This window comes from Ylistrum balloti, unplaced genomic scaffold, assembly GCF_031769215.1.
Source record: "Ylistrum balloti isolate Yb309-2 unplaced genomic scaffold, AGI_CSIRO_Ybal_v1 Utg370332, whole genome shotgun sequence".
Lineage (NCBI taxonomy): Eukaryota > Metazoa > Mollusca > Bivalvia > Pectinida > Pectinidae > Ylistrum > Ylistrum balloti.
Genome location: NW_026782241.1, coordinates 1,621,729 through 1,643,186, shown reverse-complemented (window position 1 = coordinate 1,643,186; position 21,458 = coordinate 1,621,729). Strand labels below are relative to the sequence as shown.

The 21,458-nt window shown below is 37.5% G+C and overlaps 1 protein-coding gene across 1 annotated transcript in view; it reads right to left on the bottom strand.

The window, feature by feature from the left end:
• LOC132553529 (peroxisome biogenesis factor 2-like) overlaps window positions 1–21,206 on the bottom strand; it is a 46,866-nt gene extending 25,660 nt beyond the window's left edge. Inside the window, exons 1-3 of the mRNA XM_060217777.1 lie at window positions 21,156–21,206; window positions 19,641–19,718; window positions 18,918–18,980 (exon numbers count right to left, since the gene is read on the bottom strand). Of these exons, the coding sequence (XP_060073760.1) occupies window positions 18,918–18,980; window positions 19,641–19,718; window positions 21,156–21,206 (192 nt within the window). The remainder of the gene's footprint in view (window positions 1–18,917; window positions 18,981–19,640; window positions 19,719–21,155) is intronic.
• Between the last annotated feature and the right edge of the window lie 252 nt (window positions 21,207–21,458).

The window sequence follows — 21,458 nt, the reverse complement described above, 5'->3', positions numbered from 1 at the left end:
CTAGGTCATAAACAGGGGAGGTATTCTGTAGAACTGGGCCATAAACAGGGGGTGTATTCTGTAGAACTAGGCCATAAACAAAGGGTGTATTCTGTAGAACTAGGCCCTAACAGGGGGTGTATTCTGTAGAACTAGGTCATAAACATGGGGGTATTCTGTAGAACTGGGCCATAAACAGGGGGTGTATTCTGTAGAACTGGGTCATAAACAGGAGGTGTATTCTGTAGATCTAGGCCATAAACAGGGGGTGTATTCTGTAGAACTAGGCCATAAACAGGGAGAGTATTCTGTAGTACTAGGCCATTAACAGGGGATGTATTCTGTAGAACTGGGCAATAAACCAGGGGAATATTCTGTAGAAATCAAAAGAGGCTGTACCACAATGATATCAGATGTTTTGTCTTGTTGATTTGGGTACAAAATGGATAAACTTTTACAATATACACTGGTAGATATAACAAAAGAGAGACTCTCTTAATATGTATCCCTCTTACCTTCTAACCCGATAAAGAAATGACCCACTCATATATAATGATATTTAATAACTCCTTAAAATTCCAACAAAAACAAAAAATATCTTGTAACTTTATCCATAGCCTTACACCCATGTGAATCAGTTTCCAAGCTCTGTATCCCAAAATAGTGTAGAAAGACCTGGAAAACTGTTATGAACTTACAGCCATATGAATGTTTCCCAACTTTGTATACAAAGGTAGAGAGAAAAGACATGAAAAACTGTTGTCCATGACCATTGAAAGGTACCATTTATGTACAGGTCTTCAATACAGAATGTTGTTATGAAACATGTGTACTATGACCTAGCAGAGTTTTGATCGGCTGAAAGTTCCCATTGTTTCTATAGTGATGTCATAGCTCCATGGGGACATATTCATGATAATTTCACAAAACAAAGAGACTTAGAATGAAAATATGGCCAAATTTGTATAAATCTAATAAAATATTGTTTACATGCATGTTTGTGGAAATATCTACATGTCAGTTACATGTATGTGATAAACAGAATCTTACATTTGTTTCTATTTCATATGAAATTTATGAGACTGATGTCATATTTTTTTAATTTAGCTTCCTAAGAAGCTTGAAAAAATGATAAATTCTCATAATTTATGATAACTTTCTTATGAATTGATGGTCACGACGTAAAATCCTCTATAGAAAAAGTGGGTGATATAATAAAATCCACAGGATTGACATAAAACAGAATTTTTTTCACTTGGAAATGGAATACACTAAACCATTGAACATTGGTCAGATCGCATCTATTGTCAATATGAATGCAGTCTGGGTGTCAGATAAATAGAATGACATACATTATTTACATTTCAAATATTGTTCTAAACATCATTATGTGTTTCATTCTTATTTCAAAATTGTTTTTATTGCTGTATGTTAACATACTGGAAAAGCTTTTTGAAAATCTTAGTCAGCATAATGGTTAACATAAAGCTATAATGTGTGTTATCTGAGGCTAAGTGTAAAGTGCTGACATAACGTCGGACAACTAGGCGTCAAAATGACGTCATGTCATTATTCTGTGGTCTAGACTGCATTTACACTCCTGTGAATACAATCCAGATTAACACTGAGTTAATGCAAGGTCATCATGCAAAATATAAATGTTAGTATTTCTAAGCGTCATCAAAATATTGTAACAAAGATGTTTGTATAACGAAATCGAGTTTAATTGAAAAATATCTAAACAAATGAAGATAGCTATAAACATTGTATGAAAAACACCAACGTCTTTATAACATTAAAAGGATTCCCAGATTTAGCATTAGAGACTTAGTCTAATATATTCAGGACAAAGATTCCAAAGTGTAACACAATATATTTTCCTGTATTTACATATTCTGTTCCTCTCCAGCTTTCTGTGCGAAAATTTCAAGCTTGAAGAATTTTTCTGAATAAAGGCGTCTGAATTCAATATTGTAGGACACTCGCTTTATAAATAATATAGATTTTACCTGCATGTCCTCAAGTAAGACATATTCATGAATTTTATGCAAAATCAGTCTTAGATGTTAAACTGTGGAAGTGTTAAGACAGAACTGAATTTAGACAAGACATGGCAGTCTCTACATAAGTGTATTGGGTGATAATGGCGTGTAGCACTGACTGTAGTGGAGCAGGTGTAAGGACAGCCACTGAAGCCTGAACACACTATATACATAAAACATGAACATCACGCCAGAAAAAGTTCATAGGATACAATATGAAATATTCTACTATACCCCTTTTGATGGCCCCAGAAGCACCTGCATCAATGTTGCATATCCCTGTTGTGTGGACCCAATTATACCTAGCTTTATAAATCCCGCCCTCCCTTGGGACCCCAAACATACTTGCTGTATGTTGTAGACCCGTTTTTTGGGGGTTGGGGGCGGGGTCAACAATCATTCCTGTATTCTTCTTTTATCTTTGAATTATTGTTACTTTTTAATTAAGTTCCTGATAAAATGTAGTCAATGATCAGGTCTATTACTAAAATATTGATATGTTGTGAAATCTTGGGAGAATTCAGGGCAGATCATAAAAAAAACAGCAATTTCTATAAAATTTTTATAAACATTTCCTGAAGATAAAACTAGTCTGATGTTTCACAAAATACATGTCAGTTTTAAGGATAATTATATCTAATTCACAGAAATAACAATGTGATTGTACACAAATGTCAGCTGAGTGACAGTGACCTAATTTAACACTTCGCACAAACCATAGTGAACCATTTTTTTAGAATAGCAGCTGAAATATACAAAAATAGTTGTAGTTTTGAAGACCATCAATAGCATAAAATACGCCAATAAAAGAAAGCTTTTTATGTGCCGTTTTTGATTTTATATACATGGATCTTGTAGTAGTTGAGTTCTCAACCTCTTCTGTCTTAAACCAATACCATAGCAGAGACTGGGCTAATGAAGTATATAGGTCGTACCTGATATCTGATTGGTACTGAACTATTACTATAAAACTACACCTTTTATGTCTCTGTAGTAAAACAGCATTAATAATTCATGTCCAGGTACAGGAGGGCAAAGGTCAAAATGGAGAGTCAGTATTGATTGTAATAAGATATCCAGTAAATCTTATGGTAAATCTAGCTGTAGGGTCAACACCAAGTCTAGTCTTATACCACATCCATCAGCATGGACAACACCAAGTCTAGTCTTATACCACATCCATCAGCATGGACAACACCAAGTCTATCTTATACCACATCCATCAGCATGGACAACACCAAATCTAGTCTTATACCACATCCATCAGCATGGACAACACCAAATCTAGTCTTATACCACATCCATCAGCATGGACAACACCAAATCTAGTCTTATACCACATCCATCAGCATGGACAACACCAAATCAAGTCTTATACCACATCCATCAGCATGGACAACACCAAATCTAGTCTTATACCACATCCATCAGCATGGACAACACCAAATCTAGTCTTACACCACATCCATCAGCATGGACAACACTAAATCTAGTCTTATACCACATCCATCAGCATGGACAACACCAAATCTAGTCTTACACCACATCCCTCAGCATGGACAACACCAAATCTAGTCTTACACCACATCCATCAGCATGGACAACACCAAGTCTAGTCTTATACCACATCCATCAGCATGGACAACACCAAATCTAGTCTTACACCACATCTATCAGCATGGACAACACCAAATCTAGTCTTACACCACATCCATCAGCATGGACAACACCAAATCTAGTCTTACACCACATCTATCAGCATGGACAACACCAAATCTAGTCTTACACCACATCCATCAGCATGGACAACACCAAATCTAGTCTTATACCACATCCATCAGCATGGACAACACCAAATCTAGTCTTACACCACATCCATCAGCATGGACAACACCAAATCTAGTCTTATACCACATCCATCAGCATGGACAACACCATATCTTGTCTTACACCACATCCATCAGCATGGTCAACACCATATCTTGTCTTACACCACATCCATCAGCATGGACAACACCAAGTCTAGTCTTATATCACATCCATCAGCATGGACAACACCATATCTTGTCTTACACCACATCCATCAGCATGGACAACACCATATCTAGTCTTATACCAGATTCATCCCTCAGCATGGACAACACCAAATCTTGTCTTATACCACATCCATCAGCATGGACAACACCATATCTTGTCTTATACCACATCCATCAGCATGGACAACACCAAATCTAGTCTTACACCACATCCATCAGCATGGACAACACCATATCTTGTCTTACACCACATCCATCAGCATGGTCAACACCATATCTTGTCTTACACCACATCCATCAGCATGGACAACACCAAGTCTAGTCTAATACCACATCCATCAGCATGGACAACACCATATCTTGTCTTACACCACATCCATCAGCATGGACAACACCATATCTAGTCTTATACCAGATTCATCCCTCAGCATGGACAACACCAAATCTTGTCTTATACCACATCCATCAGCATGGACAACACCATATCTTGTCTTATACCACATCCATCAGCATGGACAACACCAAATCTAGTCTTACACCACATCCATCAGCATGGACAACACCAAATCTAGTCTTATACCACATCCATCAGCATGGACAACACCAAATCTAGTCTTACACCACATTCATCAGCATGGACAACACCAAATCTAGTCTTACACCACATCCATCAGCATGGACAACACCAAATCTAGACTTATACCACATCCATCAGCATGGACAACACCATATCTTGTCTTATACCACATCCATCAGCATGGACAACACCAAATCTAGTCTTACACCACATCCATCAGCATGGACAACACCAAATCTAGTCTTATACCACATCCATCAGCATGGACAACACCAAATCAAGTCTTATACCACATCCATCAGCATGGACAACGCCAAATCTAGTCTTATACCACATCCATCAGCATGGACAACACCAAATCTAGTCTTACACCACATCCATCAGCATGGACAACACCAAATCTAGTCTTATACCACATCCATCAGCATGGACAACACCAAATCAAGTCTTATACCACATCCATCAGCATGGACAACACCAAATCTAGTCTTATACCACATCCATCAGCATGGACAACACCAAATCTAGTCTTACACCACATCCATCAGCATGGACAACACCAAATCTAGTCTTACACCACATCCATCAGCATGGACAACACCAAATCTAGTCTTACACCACATCCATCAGCATGGACAACACCAAATCTGGTCTTACACCACATCCATCAGCATGGACAACACCAAATCTGGTCTTACACCACATCCATCAGCATGGACAACACCATATCTAGTCTTACACCACATCCATCAGCATGGACAACACCAAATCAAGTCTTATACCACATTCATCCATCAGCATGCACAACACCAAATCTAGTCTTATACCACATCCATCAGCATGGACAACACCAAATCTAGTCTTACACCACATCCATCAGCATGGACAACACCAAATCTGGTCTTACACCACATTCATCCATCAGCATGGACAACACCAAATCTAGTCTTACACCACATTCATCCATCAGCATGGACAACACCAAATCTGGTCTTACACCACATCCCTCAGCATGAACAACACCAAATCTAGTCTTACACCACATCCATCAGCATGGACAACACCAAATCTGGTCTTACACCACATCCCTCAGCATGGACAACACCAAATCTAGTCTTACACCAGATTCATCAGCATGGACAACACCAAATCTAGTCTTATACCACATCCATCCATCAGCATGGACAACACCAAATCTAGTCTTACACCACATTCATCCATCAGCATGGACAACACCAAATCTGGTCTTACACCACATCCCTCAGCATGGACAACACCAAATCTAGTCTTATACCACATTCATCAGCATGGACAACACCAAATCTAGTCTTATACCACATCCATCAGCATGGACAACACCAAATCTGGTCTTACACCACATCCATCAGCATGGACAACACCAAATCTGGTCTTACACCACATTCATCCATCAGCATGGACAACACCAAATCTAGTCTTACACCACATTCATCCATCAGCATGGACAACACCAAATCTGGTCTTACACCACATCCCTCAGCATGGACAACACCAAATCTAGTCTTACACCACATCCCTCAGCATGGACAACACCAAATCTGGTCTTACACCACATCCCTCAGCATGGACAACACCAAATCTAGTCTTACACCAGATTCATCAGCATGGACAACACCAAATCTAGTCTTACACCAGATTCATCAGCATGGACAACACCAAATCTAGTCTTATACCACATCCATCCATCAGCATGGACAACACCAAATCTAGTCTTACACCACATTCATCCATCAGCATGGACAACACCAAATCTGGTCTTACACCACATCCCTCAGCATGGACAACACCAAATCTAGTCTTACACCACATCCCTCAGCATGGACAACACCAAATCTGGTCTTACACCACATCCCTCAGCATGGACAACACCAAATCTAGTCTTACACCAGATTCATCAGCATGGACAACACCAAATCTAGTCTTACACCACATTCATCCATCAGCATGGACAACACCAAATCTGGTCTTACACCACATCCCTCAGCATGGACAACACCAAATCTAGTCTTATACCACATTCATCAGCATGGACAACACCAAATCTGGTCTTATACCACATCCATCAGAATGCACAACACCAAATCTAGTCTTATACCACATCCCTCAGCATGGACAACACCAAATCTGGTCTTACACCACATCCATCAGCATGGACAACACCAAATCTAGTCTTATACCACATTCATCAGCATGGACAACACCAAATCTAGTCTTACACCACATCCATCAGCATGGACAACACCAAATCTAGTCTTATACCACATTCATCAGCATGGACAACACCATATCCTGTCTTACACCACATCCATCAGCATGGACAACACCAAATCTAGTCTTACACCACATTCATCCCTCAGCATGGACAACACCAAATCTAGTCTTATACCACATCCATCAGCATGGACAACACCAAATCTAGTCTTACACCACATTCATCCATCAGCATGGACAACACCATATCTAGTCTTACACCACATCCATCAGCATGGACAACACCATATCTAGTCTTACACCACATCCATCAGCATGGACAACACCAAATCTAGTCTTACACCACATTCATCCACCAGCATGCACAACACCAAATCTAGTCTTATACCACATCCATCAGCATGGACAACACCAAATCTGGTCTTACACCACATTCATCAGCACGGACAACACCAAATCTAGTCTTATACCACATCCATCAGCATGGACAACACCAAATCTAGTCTTACACCACATCCATCAGCATGGACAACACCAAATCTAGTCTTATACCACATCCATCAGCATGGACAACACCAAATCTAGTCTTACACCACATCCCTCAGCATGGACAACACCAAATCTAGTCTTACACCACATCCATCAGCATGGACAACACCAAATCTGGTCTTACACCACATCCATCAGCATGGACAACATCAAATCTGGTCTTACACCACATTCATCAGCACGGACAATACCAAATCTAGTCTTACACCACATCCATCAGCATGGACAACACCAAATCTGGTCTTACACCACATCCATCAGCACGGACAACACCAAATCAAGTCTTATACCACATTCATCCATCAGCATGGACAACACCAAATCTGGTCTTACACCACATCCATCAGCACGGACAATACCAAATCTAGTCTTACACCACATCCATCAGCATGGACAACACCAAATCTGGTCTTACACCACATCCATCAGCATGGACAACACCAAATCTGGTCTTACACCACATCCATCAGCACGGACAATACCAAATCTAGTCTTACACCACATTCATCCATCAGCATGGACAACACCAAATCTAGTCTTACACCACATTTATCCATCAGTATGGACAACACCAAATCTAGTCTTACACCACATCCATCAGCATGGACAACACTAAATCTAGTCTTACATCACATCCATCAGCATGGACAACACTAAAGATATTGTTACAGGTGGTGGTGTTATTATTTGAAAGAAATTGCTACATCAATGCTAGGCTAGACAAAATTTATGAAATCTAGTGATATAAATGGTGTACTAAAATTATTTAATTCACACTTGTATATGATGGAAAATCAAATTTGTCATTTGCAATTATTTAATTCTAACTTCACATGTACATATTTGTGGTAATGAAAGACAAGCTTACATTTCTAAATTTCTATGCTGGTGCAGTAAATTTTTCAGTCAATCAATAGTTTTATGTCTAGTTTAAATGCAAACTCAGCAAAATTTGAACAGCAGGACCATTTCTGAACAGCATGAAAATTTATAATTTTAAACAAAATCACTACAGATATGTGACCGCTGAGATAAGCTTCATTAGATATAATGGGAATTGTTCGAAAGACACAAGCAAATAACAACTTCATATGCAAATTTAGAATTAGATACGATAGATTCAAATAATGAATTAAACAGTGTCATACAGCTGTTTTGTCCTTCTAGGACTCATCAGTGATGCTACATCATACAGCTGTTTTGTCCTTCTAGGACTCATCAGTGATGCTACATCATACAGCTGTTTTGTCCTTCTAGGACTCATCAGTGGTGCTACATCATACAGCTGTTTTGTCCTTCTAGGACTCATCAGTGATGCTACATCATACAGCTGTTTTGTCCTTCTAGGACTCATCAGTGATGCTACATCATACAAATGTTTTGTCCTTCTAGGACTCGTCAGCGATGCTACATCATACAGCTGTTTTGTCCTTCTAGGACTCATCAGTGATGCTACATCATACAGCTGTTTTGTCCTTCTAGGACTCATCAGTGGTGCTACATCATACAGCTGTTTTGTCCTTCTAGGACTCATCAGTGGTGCTACATCATACAGCTGTTTTGTCCTTCTAGGACTCATCAGTGGTGCTACATTATACAGCTGTTTCGTCCTTCTAGGACTCATCAGTGGTGCTACATTATACAGCTGTTTCGTCCTTCTAGGACTCATCAGTGATGCTACATCATACAAATGTTTTGTCCTTCTAGGACTCATCAGTGATGCTACATCATACAGCTGTTTTGTCCTTCTAGGACTCATCAGTGGTGCTACATCATACAGCTATTTTGTCCTTCTAGGACTCGTCAGTGATGTTACAACATACAGCTGTTTCGTCCTTCTAGGACTCGTCAGTGATGTTACAACATACAGCTGTTTCGTCCTTCTAGGACTCGTCAGTGATGCTACATCATACAGCTGTTTTGTCCTTCTAGGACTCCTCAGTGATGTAAAAGGCCTAATATTTGAAACCTAAGAGACGATTAAGGAAAAGCCCAAAGTAATAAACAAACAAAAATGTCAAAATCTAAATGGGGATGTGAACTTGATTGTCCCACGATTCAATAAATTTCTTGATTTTCAAATATTGTAAAATCAAATATTTTTATTTTGTTCAAATTTTACGGTTTTACAAAATTATGCATTTTTGCTGGCTTTTGATTCTGTGGATAAACATTGCTCTCTAAATCCATGAGTGGCAAAAACCATGTCAATTCTAATCTGTTTTGTCATGTTTTTGATGTGTCAATTTGTTGATTAACACTACCTATGACTTCTAATTGAAAGCTTTCATACCATGAGTAAAGATCCAGTATGATGTTGCTGATACATCTGTGTGTTAAGCTGAAGAATAACACACACCTTTAGACTTAACTCTCGGCAGATTCTGAAACTCTCCTGAAAGTGACTGAACCAGTCTAGTGAGAGGTGGGCTGAGCTTGTACTTAACTCAACGCTCTTTGTTATCAGTCGTGCGACTCACGTACAAGTCTAAAACTACTGAAGGGAAGAGTTTCATGGGAACTACATGTAGAACATTTAAAATTGTTTTCCAAAAATATCAGTTTACTTACAACTAACATACATTTAATGATAAATAACCTGTAATTCTTTTTATCCTGTATTTGTCTCTCGCACAAACCGCACAAAAAATCTAAACAAAACAAACAAAACATCATTTATGTTGGCGTATATCAAGTGTCTGCATCCAAATTGATTTTAAAAAGATGCCAAATTTTCTCGATATCTCCTGGTCTGTCTTCAGCTGCCAAATTTGCACATGAGTATATAATCAATTTTAGAATGAGAACTGTTTGGTACTGTAGATGGTAGGTATATACTCTGGAATGTAAGGTATCATTCACTTAAATCACATTCCTTCCATAACATGTATTGATTAGCTCAGTATTCTAATACACTGCAGACAAAACTTTATCACTGATATTTCATCTCTACTACACTTGAGTGTAGCTTAAAAAACTGCTGTGTTCCTACAATCAGAAAATTTTTTTCAACAATGATATTGTTTACTCTTTTTTTAACATCTAAATTACTGTCTAGCGGGTTAGTTAGGTAGGGGTGATGTATTTTCACAGTAAGTCATCAACATTAAACAATAGACTCTAAGAAAACAATGATAATTGTTATGAGAGATGTATTTTTCGCTACTTTTGAGTGGTAAAATTAGAATTTGGAAAAGCACACATCTCAAAAATAAGATTAGTTACAAAAAAAATCAGTCTGTGTTTCGTATCTTCATGTGAAAAATACACCCTGTGTATTTCAAGCTATCAGTAGAACCATGAATCATTTCAATGCTTCTGCTAGGATTTGAACTCAGGACCATGGCTTAAGTAGCCTGACACTCAACCATCAAGCTAAAGAGAAGTTCTCTCCTCTCTCACTGAGAAGTATATTGCGGCTAGTATTTTACCAGGGTTACGATAACATGTACAAGAAGATCTTTCAATCTCACTTCAAAAGGAGTAGTAACAAATATCAAATGTTTAATTTAAAATTGACACTTGGTGGCCATCTTGAATATTATATCAAGTTAACATGGTATCACAGCTTCAACCCAATTGAAAACGTCCCTGAAGTTTCAAGAAGATTTCTTTGGTGGAAGAACAGTGAACCAATTTCTATATGTCAAAATACATCATGGCTGACTAACTGACAAACAAAACATACATAAGAGATGTGAAAGTCCACCCTCTGACAGAGGGGCGAAAACGAAGCATCAAACCATCATAATGAAATACAGCACTCAAGTATTCATATAACGTAACAGGCACACCACTAGTTTGTCATCTAATTTACAAAATTAGGAGTAACATAATCTAATTGTTCCGTGTTTGTTTACAAATATTGATAGTTATGATAATATTATGTTCACGTTTCATCGCCTGTAGTTGTAGCTGTCTCCACATCTAAATAAAACTTCAATATCTACTGACTCAGCATATTTTTGTCAACTAGATCAATAGATGAGTCTATTATAAAGTGCTGCTGTATTGATCCTACAAGATTGTGTATGAATGCAGCAGCACCATGTTTAGCTTTGTTTGAATTTTTCTGTAAGATTATTTTGTTATTTCCTTGGGTGTCTTGCAGTCTCTATATGTACATACAAAAAATCTCTCAATGGTGACCTCTATAAATACATACAGATCTCTCAATGGTGGCTTCTATATATACATACAGATCTCTCAATGGTGGCCTCTATATGTACATAAAGATCTCCCAATGGTGGCCTCCATGTGTACATACATACAGCTCAATGGCGGCCTCTATGTGCACATACATATAGCTCAATGGTGGCCTCTATGTGTACATAAATATAGCTCAATGGCGGCCTCTATGTGTACATACATATAGCTCAATGGCAGCCTCTATGTGAACATACATATAGCTTGATGGTGGCCTCTATGTGTACATACATATAGCTCAATAGCGGCCTCTATGTGTACATACATATAGCTCAATGGTGGCCTCTATGTGTACATAAATATAGCTCAATAGTGGCCTCTATGTGTACATAAATATAGCTCAATGGCGGCCTCTATGTAAACATACATGTAGCTCAATGGCGGCCTCTATGTGTACATACATATAGCTCAATGGCGGCCTCTATGTGTACATACATATAGCTCAATGGTGGCCTCTATGTGTACATACATATAGCTCAATGGTGGCCTCTATGTGTACATACATATAGCTCAATGGTGGCCTCTATGTGTACATACATATAGCTCAATGGTGGCCTCTATGTATAGATACAGATTTCCCATTGGTGGCCTCTGCGTACATACAGATCTCCCATTGGTGGCCTCTGAGAACATACAGATCTCCCATTGGTGGCCTCTGTGATATGTAAGATCTCAGGAGAGCCTTTATATATATATATAGATAAGAGATCTCTGAATGCTTAAACAAAATGTTTCATATTGCAACTAAATTCATGATCACAATAAAACTGTGGAAGCAAAATGATATGTAATAACCGTTGAATACTGGCCTCTGTACTAAACCAGGTAAGCTTACAGGTGTGGACAGAAAAGGTGTGAAGTGATTAACTTGATATTGGAATAAGTGTCAGAGTATATCATTACCTACACTGTCACAAAGGCGATCATAAAATCTTGTCTGATAGGACCAAAGTACTGATTCCATAGTCCCTGCCTACTACAATCAGGTTTTATCATTAATGATGTACAAATCTAAAGGTCAAAGGTCAAACTGAACTGTCAAAGGTAGCATGAGGTAATATGTCATGTGAGATCTTGTATTTTTCATCATGACATTTATGAAATGAGACTAGCAGACTATTTAGGGAAATAAACATGATAATGTCCAAATGGTGTGAATTCCATACAATATTATGAACCAGACAGGGGTACGCACTGTGACTGTAAATATAGATCTAATTCTCCATAAAATTTAGACCATTCCATGAATCTGAGTTACAAAGGCTCACATAGATATATCAGTAAGCAACTATCCCCTATCAAGAACAGGTACTTATCAATACCTGTAACTGAGAGGTCTTGTACACACACTTTTTTGAAATTGGTCAAGTGAGTTCATTGGCTCTAACTTTAACCAATGACCATCATGGTTATGTTACATACATTAAATCACATTTATGTTTAACCTTTTATTACAATCTCATGTACTATAAATAGAATACAGAGAAAAAAAATAGCTTTTATTTTTTATCTTTTTGCAAATACCTCAAGTGTGAAACCAAAAATATACACTGGTGCTCTGTTTTAAAATGGAGACTTGACAGGTGGTCATGGGTGTTTTTATATCAACATAATTATAATGTATAAAACCTATTTAAATTTAGTTCTTAATCCAGTGTTATAATCTGGTTTTGGTAATTTATTTATAAATCAATATCTGCGACAGAGTATTGTCACATATGAACTGGTAAATATAAGTTTTGATCAGGATACAGTAACACAGAGTAACAGGCTTTACAAGGTACATATATATGTCCCAAATATCAATTAAATATAAGACAGATATAGCTAATTAATATATACACCTGTAAATGTTTTATAATTAAATTTTTATTAATTAAGGTCAAATCAGATCTTTACAGCAGCTAATGTGTATCTGGAGATCTGACACGATAATTCTGTCTTTCCCATGATACACTTCATAACTAATCAAACGCCTAACTGTATGTTCTCTATAAGACAATTCTTAATTTCCTTTGTCACAACTTTTAACAGGTATAATACTTCCTATAAATCCTGTACTAACTTACCCATAGACTTTGCCATGAAATAACAGATGTGATACTTCATAACTTACACCTAGATTTTGTCACAACTATAGACAGGTGCGTTAGATATTTCCTTCAAATTCTGTCCTTATTCCTAGATACTGACATGACGTTAAGCAGGACAACTGTATGTTGGTCTTTAGGACAAATGGTTGGAATAATTGCTATGACAATATTGATATACTGAAGAATGTAATCATATAAGTATAATTATATGTCTATCATCCAACAGAACTTTACCATACGAAGAGGTCATTTTGTGGTACTGTAAATGACCAACAGTAACTCTAACTGCCCAGTTCTATAACACCACTTGACCAATCAATGAAGACCCTGTAAAACTTGAGGTGAAGAATGACTGATTAAACAGTATTATGTCATGTCATGATGGGACAACATATTTGGTAAAAACCCTGATGAGTTGTGACATAAGGGGATGGCATCTTTGGTAAAAACTCTGATGAGTTGTGACATAAGGGGATGGCATCTTTGGTAAAAACCCTGATGAGTTGTGACACAAGGGGATGGCATTTTAGGTAAAAACCCTGATGAGTTGTGACATAAGGGGATGGCATTTTAGGTAAAAACCCTGATGAGGTGTGACATAAGGGGATGGCATCTTTGGTAAAAACTCTGATGAGTTGTGACATAAGGGGATGGCATCTTTAGTAAAAACTCTGATGAGGTGTGACATAAGGGGATGGCATCTTTGGTAAAAACCCTGATGAGTTGTGACATAAGGGGATGGCATCTTTAGTAAAAACTCTGATGAGTTGTGACATAAGGGGATGGCATCTTTGGTAAAAACTCTGATGAGTTGTGACATAAGGGACTGGCATCTTTAGTAAAAACTCTGATGAGGTGTGACATGAGGGGATGGCATCTTTGGTAAAAACTCTGATGAGTTGTGACATAAGGGGATGGCATCTTTAGTGGTGGCGCAGTGTTAAAAACTCTGATGAGTTGTGACATGATGGGATGGCATCATTCAGGTATGACATACACAGTCTGATATATTACCTTATGAGTCGGATGCTAACTTTCCACACTATTCATGTAATATTCTTTTTACAGTTTTATTGATGTAACAAACTATTTTTACAGAGGAAGTTGAATGGTGCCGTGACCAGTAAACAGGTAGGAATGCAAAGGCACACATAATTATTGTCCCACACTTTAATGTGTCAGTGTGTGTTTCCAGGGAGGGGAGGTCACTTACTGTCTGCACTTTAATGTGTCCCACAGATAAGTCCACACTTTAATGCGTCGTGTACATCCGGAGCCAACACTTTAGTGATGTGTGTGTAGAGAGTGACATAACTTGTTTAATGTGTCAATGTGTGTTAAAAGGTCAATAAAGTTTATTTTTATGTTATGTGTGTGTCCAAAAACTCTGATGAGTGTGACATGAGGGGATGGCATCTTTGGTAAAAACTTGATGTGGTGTGTGTTTCAGAGAGGGAGGCATCTTTGGTAAAAACTCTGATGGGTTGTGACATGAGGGGATAGCATCTTTGGTAATAACCCTGATGGGTTGTGACATGAGGGGATAGCATCTTTGGTAATAACCCTGATGGGTTGTGACATGAGGGGATGGCATCTTTGGTAAAAACTTTAATGTGTTGTGTGTTTCATGAGGGGATGGCATCTTTGGTACTTTAATGTGTCAGTGTGTGTGTCCAGAAGGGGAGGTCATCTTTGTAAAAACCCTGTCATGTGTGTGTCCACACAAGGGGGTCATGGCACTTTAATGTGTCAGTGTGTGTTTCCAGAGAGGGGAGGTCACTGACTGTCCACACTTTAATGTGTCAGTGTGTGTGTCCAGGGAGGGGGTCACTTACTGTCTGCACTTTAATGTGTCAGTGTGTGTGTCCAGAGAGTGGAGGTCACTAACTGTCCACACTTTAATGTGTCAGTGTGTGTTTCAGAGAGGGGAGTGTCTGGCACTTTAATGTGTCAGTGTGTGTTTCAGAGAGGGGACAATCTGCTGATATATGTGTCAGTGTGTGTGTCCAGAGAGGGGAGGTCACTTTGTCCACACTTTAATGTGTCAGTGTGTGTTTCCACAGAGGGGATTGATGTAACAAACTATTTGTGTGTCCAGAGGAAGTGTGTGTGTGTGTGAGAGAGTGGAGGTCACTAACTGTCTACACTTTAATGTGTCAGTGTGTGTTTCCAGAGAGGGGAGGTCACTAACTGTCTACACTTTAATGTGTCAGTGTGTGTTTCCAGGGAGGGGAGGTCACTTACTGTCCCAACTTTAATGTGTCAGTGTGTGTTTCCAGGGAGGGGAGGTCACTAACTGTCTGCACTTTAATGTGTCAGTGTGTGTGTCCAGAGAGGGGAGGTCACTAACTGTCCACACTTTAATGTGTCAGTGTGTGTTTCCAGGGAGGGGAGGTCACTAACTGTCTGCACTTTAATGTGTCAGTGTGTGTGTCCAGAGAGGGGAGGTCACTAACTGTCTGCACTTTAATGTGTCAGTGTGTGTTTCCAGAGAGGGGAGGTCACTGACTGTCCACACTTTAATGTGTCAGTGTGTGTGTCCAGGGAGGGGGTCACTTACTGTCTGCACTTTAATGTGTCAGTGTGTGTGTCCAGAGAGTGGAGGTCACTAACTGTCTACACTTTAATGTGTCAGTGTGTGTTTCCAGAGAGGGGAGGTCACTGACTGTCCACACTTTAATGTGTCAGTGTGTGTGTCCAGGGAGAGAGGTCACTAACTGTCCACACTTTAATGTGTCAGTGTGTGTTTCCAGAGAGGGGAGGTCACTGACTGTCCACACTTTAATGTGTCAGTGTGTTTCCAGGGAGGGAGGTCACTAACTGTCCACACTTTAATGTGTCAGTGTGTGTTTCCAGAGAGGGAAGTGGCACTTAAATCTCTCCATACATATTCATTCTTGACAAATCGTGACAGTTCAGTCTATCTGTAGATATTCACCCCTGACATGTGGTGACAGTTCAGTCTATCTGTAGATATTCACCCCTGACAAATGGTGACAGTTCAGTCTATCTGTAGATATCCACCCCTGACAAATGGTGACAGTTCAGTCTCTCTGTAGATATTCACCCCTGACAAATGGTGACAGTTCAGCCTCTCTGTAGATATTCACCCCTGACAAATGGTGACAGTTCAGTCTCTCTGCAGATATTCACCCCTGAAAAATGGTGACAGTTCAGTCTCTCTGCAGATATTCACCCCTGACATATGGTGACAGTTAAGTCTATCTGTAGATATTCACCCCTGACAAATGGTGACAGTTAAGTCTATCTGTAGATATTCACCCCTGACAAAGGGTGACAGTTCAGTCTCTCTGTAGATATCCACCCCTGACAAATGGTGACAGTTAAGTCTATCTGTAGATATTCACCCCTGACAAATGGTGACAGTTCAGTCTCTCTGCAGATATTCACCCCTGACAAATGGTGACAGTTCAGTCTCTCTGCAGATATTCACCCCTGACATATGGTGACAGTTCAGTCTCTCTGTAGATATCCACCCCTGACAAATGGTGACAGTTCAGTCTATCTGTAGATATTCACCCCGACAAATAGTGACAGTTCAGTCTATCTGTAGATATTCACCCCTGACAAATGTTGTCTGATGCTGTGTAGATGTTGTAATACATTATCATTATCTATCTGTATCCACTGCACAAAATAATTACAATGATTAAATAATTAGTCACTGCCAGGTACAAAGACAATACAGTATGATTGCTTAAATCCATACTATAAACAGTAAACCCATAGCAGGCCTGTGGACAATGACAGCGTCATCTCCGCTAATGTAATGTTCTAATTCAAATGTTTTCAAACAGTCATATTCCATGTCCACTACACCCAGGTTCCTTGTGCCAATAGGCAAACAGTGGAATGATCATAACAAGATGTAAACATGACCATTAATTTGATATCTTAGACTGTAAGAAATAAAGTGTCATAAAATACAGGGTCATTATAAGATACAAAGCAATGATGTAGGGTCAGTGTGAAATACAAGTTCATTTTCATTAGAAATACAGGGTTATTTTACGATAAAATGCAATTAGAAATAGGGGGTTATTACAAAATAAAAGGCAATTAGAAATAGAGGGTTACTACAAAATATAAGGCAATTAGATATCAGGGTTATTTTAAAATAAAAGGTAATTAGAAATACAGGGTCATTAGACATACAGGGTCATTGTAAAATACAGGGCAATTAGAAGGAAAGGGTCATCAAAAAAAATAAGGTTATTTGATATACAGGGTCATTAGAAATACATACAGAGTCAATAGAAATATCATTGATATACCTTTCCCTGATCATATATCAGTACTTAATCAATATATAGCTACTTAGGTACACTGAGTTTGTGTAGTATTTACATACAAAACTGTAATGGGCTTAGATCTAGTGTCCAGTGTTTATTTGACCAGCGACCCAATAGTCAGTTGTAACAACAAACACCTTATTGAAGTGGATTTCTTTTCATAAAAGTTTCTTCTTCAGACAAAACTGTAAATCTTCTATTTATAAGAAAATATCTTTATTTGGATCATGTTTGGAGTGTGGCAATAAAAACATAACCTGTATTATGGTGTAAGTATATATCTACATTTACATAGTGATGTCACGAAATGATCCAGCCAGAGAGAAGGGTTATTAAAAATACTGCAAACGACATTTAACATGTGACATTCTGACATTATCATCATTAGCAAAGAAACAGTAATGCTTCACAGTCAATATAACAGTTCCACTTGACTGACCATACTGTCAGTAATGATTACTGGTAGCTTGTGAGGTCATTTAGAAATAAATTTAATAAATTCTGTCACACCAGTTCAAATGATATGACAATATTGTTTAAAATATAAATAAAAATTTGAAATGTCAGAGTTAACATAGTCAAAAACTATCTAAATTTAAATCCTGTTGTAATTGGTATAAAACGACATCAACATAATGCAGACTATGGGTAAGCATATGTTACCAGACTTAACAGTCATAACTGATGCAGACAGGTTTCTTTGTTTAATGGTGTTTAATCGAATCTGTTTGATGTATAGAGAGGTTCTGTTTGTTTGAACGGTATGAGAAAGAAAGGTTGCCATATAAGAACATTTAACTCAGAGTAACAAAGCCAAGTTAAAGTTGAGGAACAAGCTCTCTATAAATTCCAGGAATAGATTGACTTCTTACCTTCCAGACGAGAATTTTGAGAAGTGCATCCACCTCAGGTCCGTACTTTACAAGTGTGTTTGACTAGAAATAAAAAACCCACAGATATCATTACACATGTTATAAAGTTGATAGAAATACATGTATTTCTTCAATAAATATGAAATAATTGATATTAGTAAAAATGGTCATTCAATCCAAGCACTCAATCACAGTGTACCAATGGCCTAATACTTTGACTTACAGCTTACCCACTTTCTCGCCCTACAGACATATATACAGGTTAATTTTAAGCATATTATTTTTGACACTCTCCCCAAATCATAGCAGATAACAGTATATTTTCAAAATTCTGTCTAACTTTGAAACAATAAATGAAATCTGTAAATAGTCAAATTCAACTACAGTTGACAACAAGGGGGTGTCACCAAAAGTTGTAACCAAAGGTGACATGTATTACCACCACTTTGCCTAGGGGGCCCAGCTCCATAAGGTACAGTTACTTACAACATTGTGTTCATTTTTCATAGAAAAGGGGCATAACAACCTTAAAAAGGGTTGAAATTAAAAATCACTTCAGAGAGCACTAACTAACTGAACACTGACGATTCGAATGAAATTTGAAAAAAATAATCCACTGTAAACTAAGGAAAATCCAAGCTGAAAAAAATTTGTTCACAGACAAATTGACGAGCTGATTTCAGTATACGCCACTAATTTTGTTGCGGAGGGTATAATAATTACCTGATGATATTTAAACAATTGCATCAGCTGACTCTTTATAAGGGAGATAACTTCATTGTCAAGTTCGGCAGCATCAAGCTGAAACCACAGAATAAGAAAATATTTAAAGAAAAAGACAGGATAAAAAAAATCTTCAAACTATTCCTTTTTCTTTTAATACACAGATACTATTAAGTATAGAAAGCTACAATGTACATAATATGGAAATCAAGTTCATGAATATTTCTTAACTCACTCTCAATGAGGAGACTTAATTGAAACCCATATATTAGTCTGAGGCAATGTTGCTTTTTAATTAACTATGAAATCATATTTTTTATTACTCATATGCCAAATTACACTAGAATCTGCAGCATATCCTACAATTCTTTCTGTTCCAAATTTTTAGATTTACAAGGCTTAGTTTCATCAAAGAGAATAAAAAAAAAACTTTCAGCACTAATTTTTCTAGGCCCAACATATATGTACAAAAAGTAAATAATCTTACATTCCAACAAGGATTTCCAACATCAGTGATAGTACATATAAAGTTTAAAAGAAAACTTGTTAATCTTGTATCTTATATATGATGTTTTCTTTACAGGTATCATGTCTGTCATATATTGTAGCTTGTTCAGTAATGTATATCTGTAGGTGATTTATTGATATAGTTGTTAGGTGTTGATGGCCATCCATCATAACAAGGAATTGAAGTTGATTACATATAAATATGTTAAAAATGGTTGAGGAGAAAAATTTAAATGGTGAAAGAAGAGTATTGTTACATTCTGGATTTAAATTCAATTATCAAAGCATTCTTTTACTGGTCATATTACTTAATATTGAAAAAAATATGGCTATAATGGTTATATCGTACAGAGTTAATTAATTATGTATTGATGGATTGCTACAGAATATGATTTATGAGTATCTGATTTCTGTCGTCTACATTGTATGTATGACAGCCGCTTGTATCTCTCTATATAGACACAGACATCTATATGATACTCTAGTTCTCTGATAGTCAGGCTGTGATAGTCTAACATACATAGAACAGTCACAGAAATTGTGGTTGAATTGAAAACTTGATTTATTATACTGTAGATCTTATGTAACCCAACAACACTTATAGCTAACCACATTCTAAGTACTGTTAAACGTTCAGTACAAAAGGGATAAGCTAGTCTAAACTGCATATGATGTTGTGTCAAATACCGAATTACACAAACACGTTATTCCAGTCTGTGATGACACGCTGACAGCATGGTCTACAATTTTATGTGCGCATGTTTAATAACTTTGTTTCAAGCATACGATGTTATCTGCTAGTGCATTAAATAATAAAAAAACAATCACTTTCTGTAATTAGATCACCAACAAAAAACACGTGTTTCATAAATTGAACAGGTGAAAATATTGATACTGGAATACGGAGTCATCTTCAGGTTTGACAGTGCATTTATTATTTAAAACAAAACATAAGGTAAATATAGATTGACTCCAGTAGCGACATTTTACCACACAGATCTTACAAACCTGACTGACACGAAGAGCAGGAATGGGTGTATCCTTCTTGGTAGTCGCCATATTTGTTTATGTGCAGCGCCGAGTGTCTGTTTGTAAGAAGATATGTGATTGGTCGAAATCTTCCAACAGGTTTTAACATGTTTTGGTGCTGCCAGCACGTATCATATTAAAAATAACGGATCCGTATACCTTATTACATAAACAATTTATATATTGGTAAGGAATCATAGAAATAATCTTGCAAAATCTTTATTTTAAATATTTATATTAAAAACAAGATGATACTGAACTGAAATTTAAGCCAATCAAATA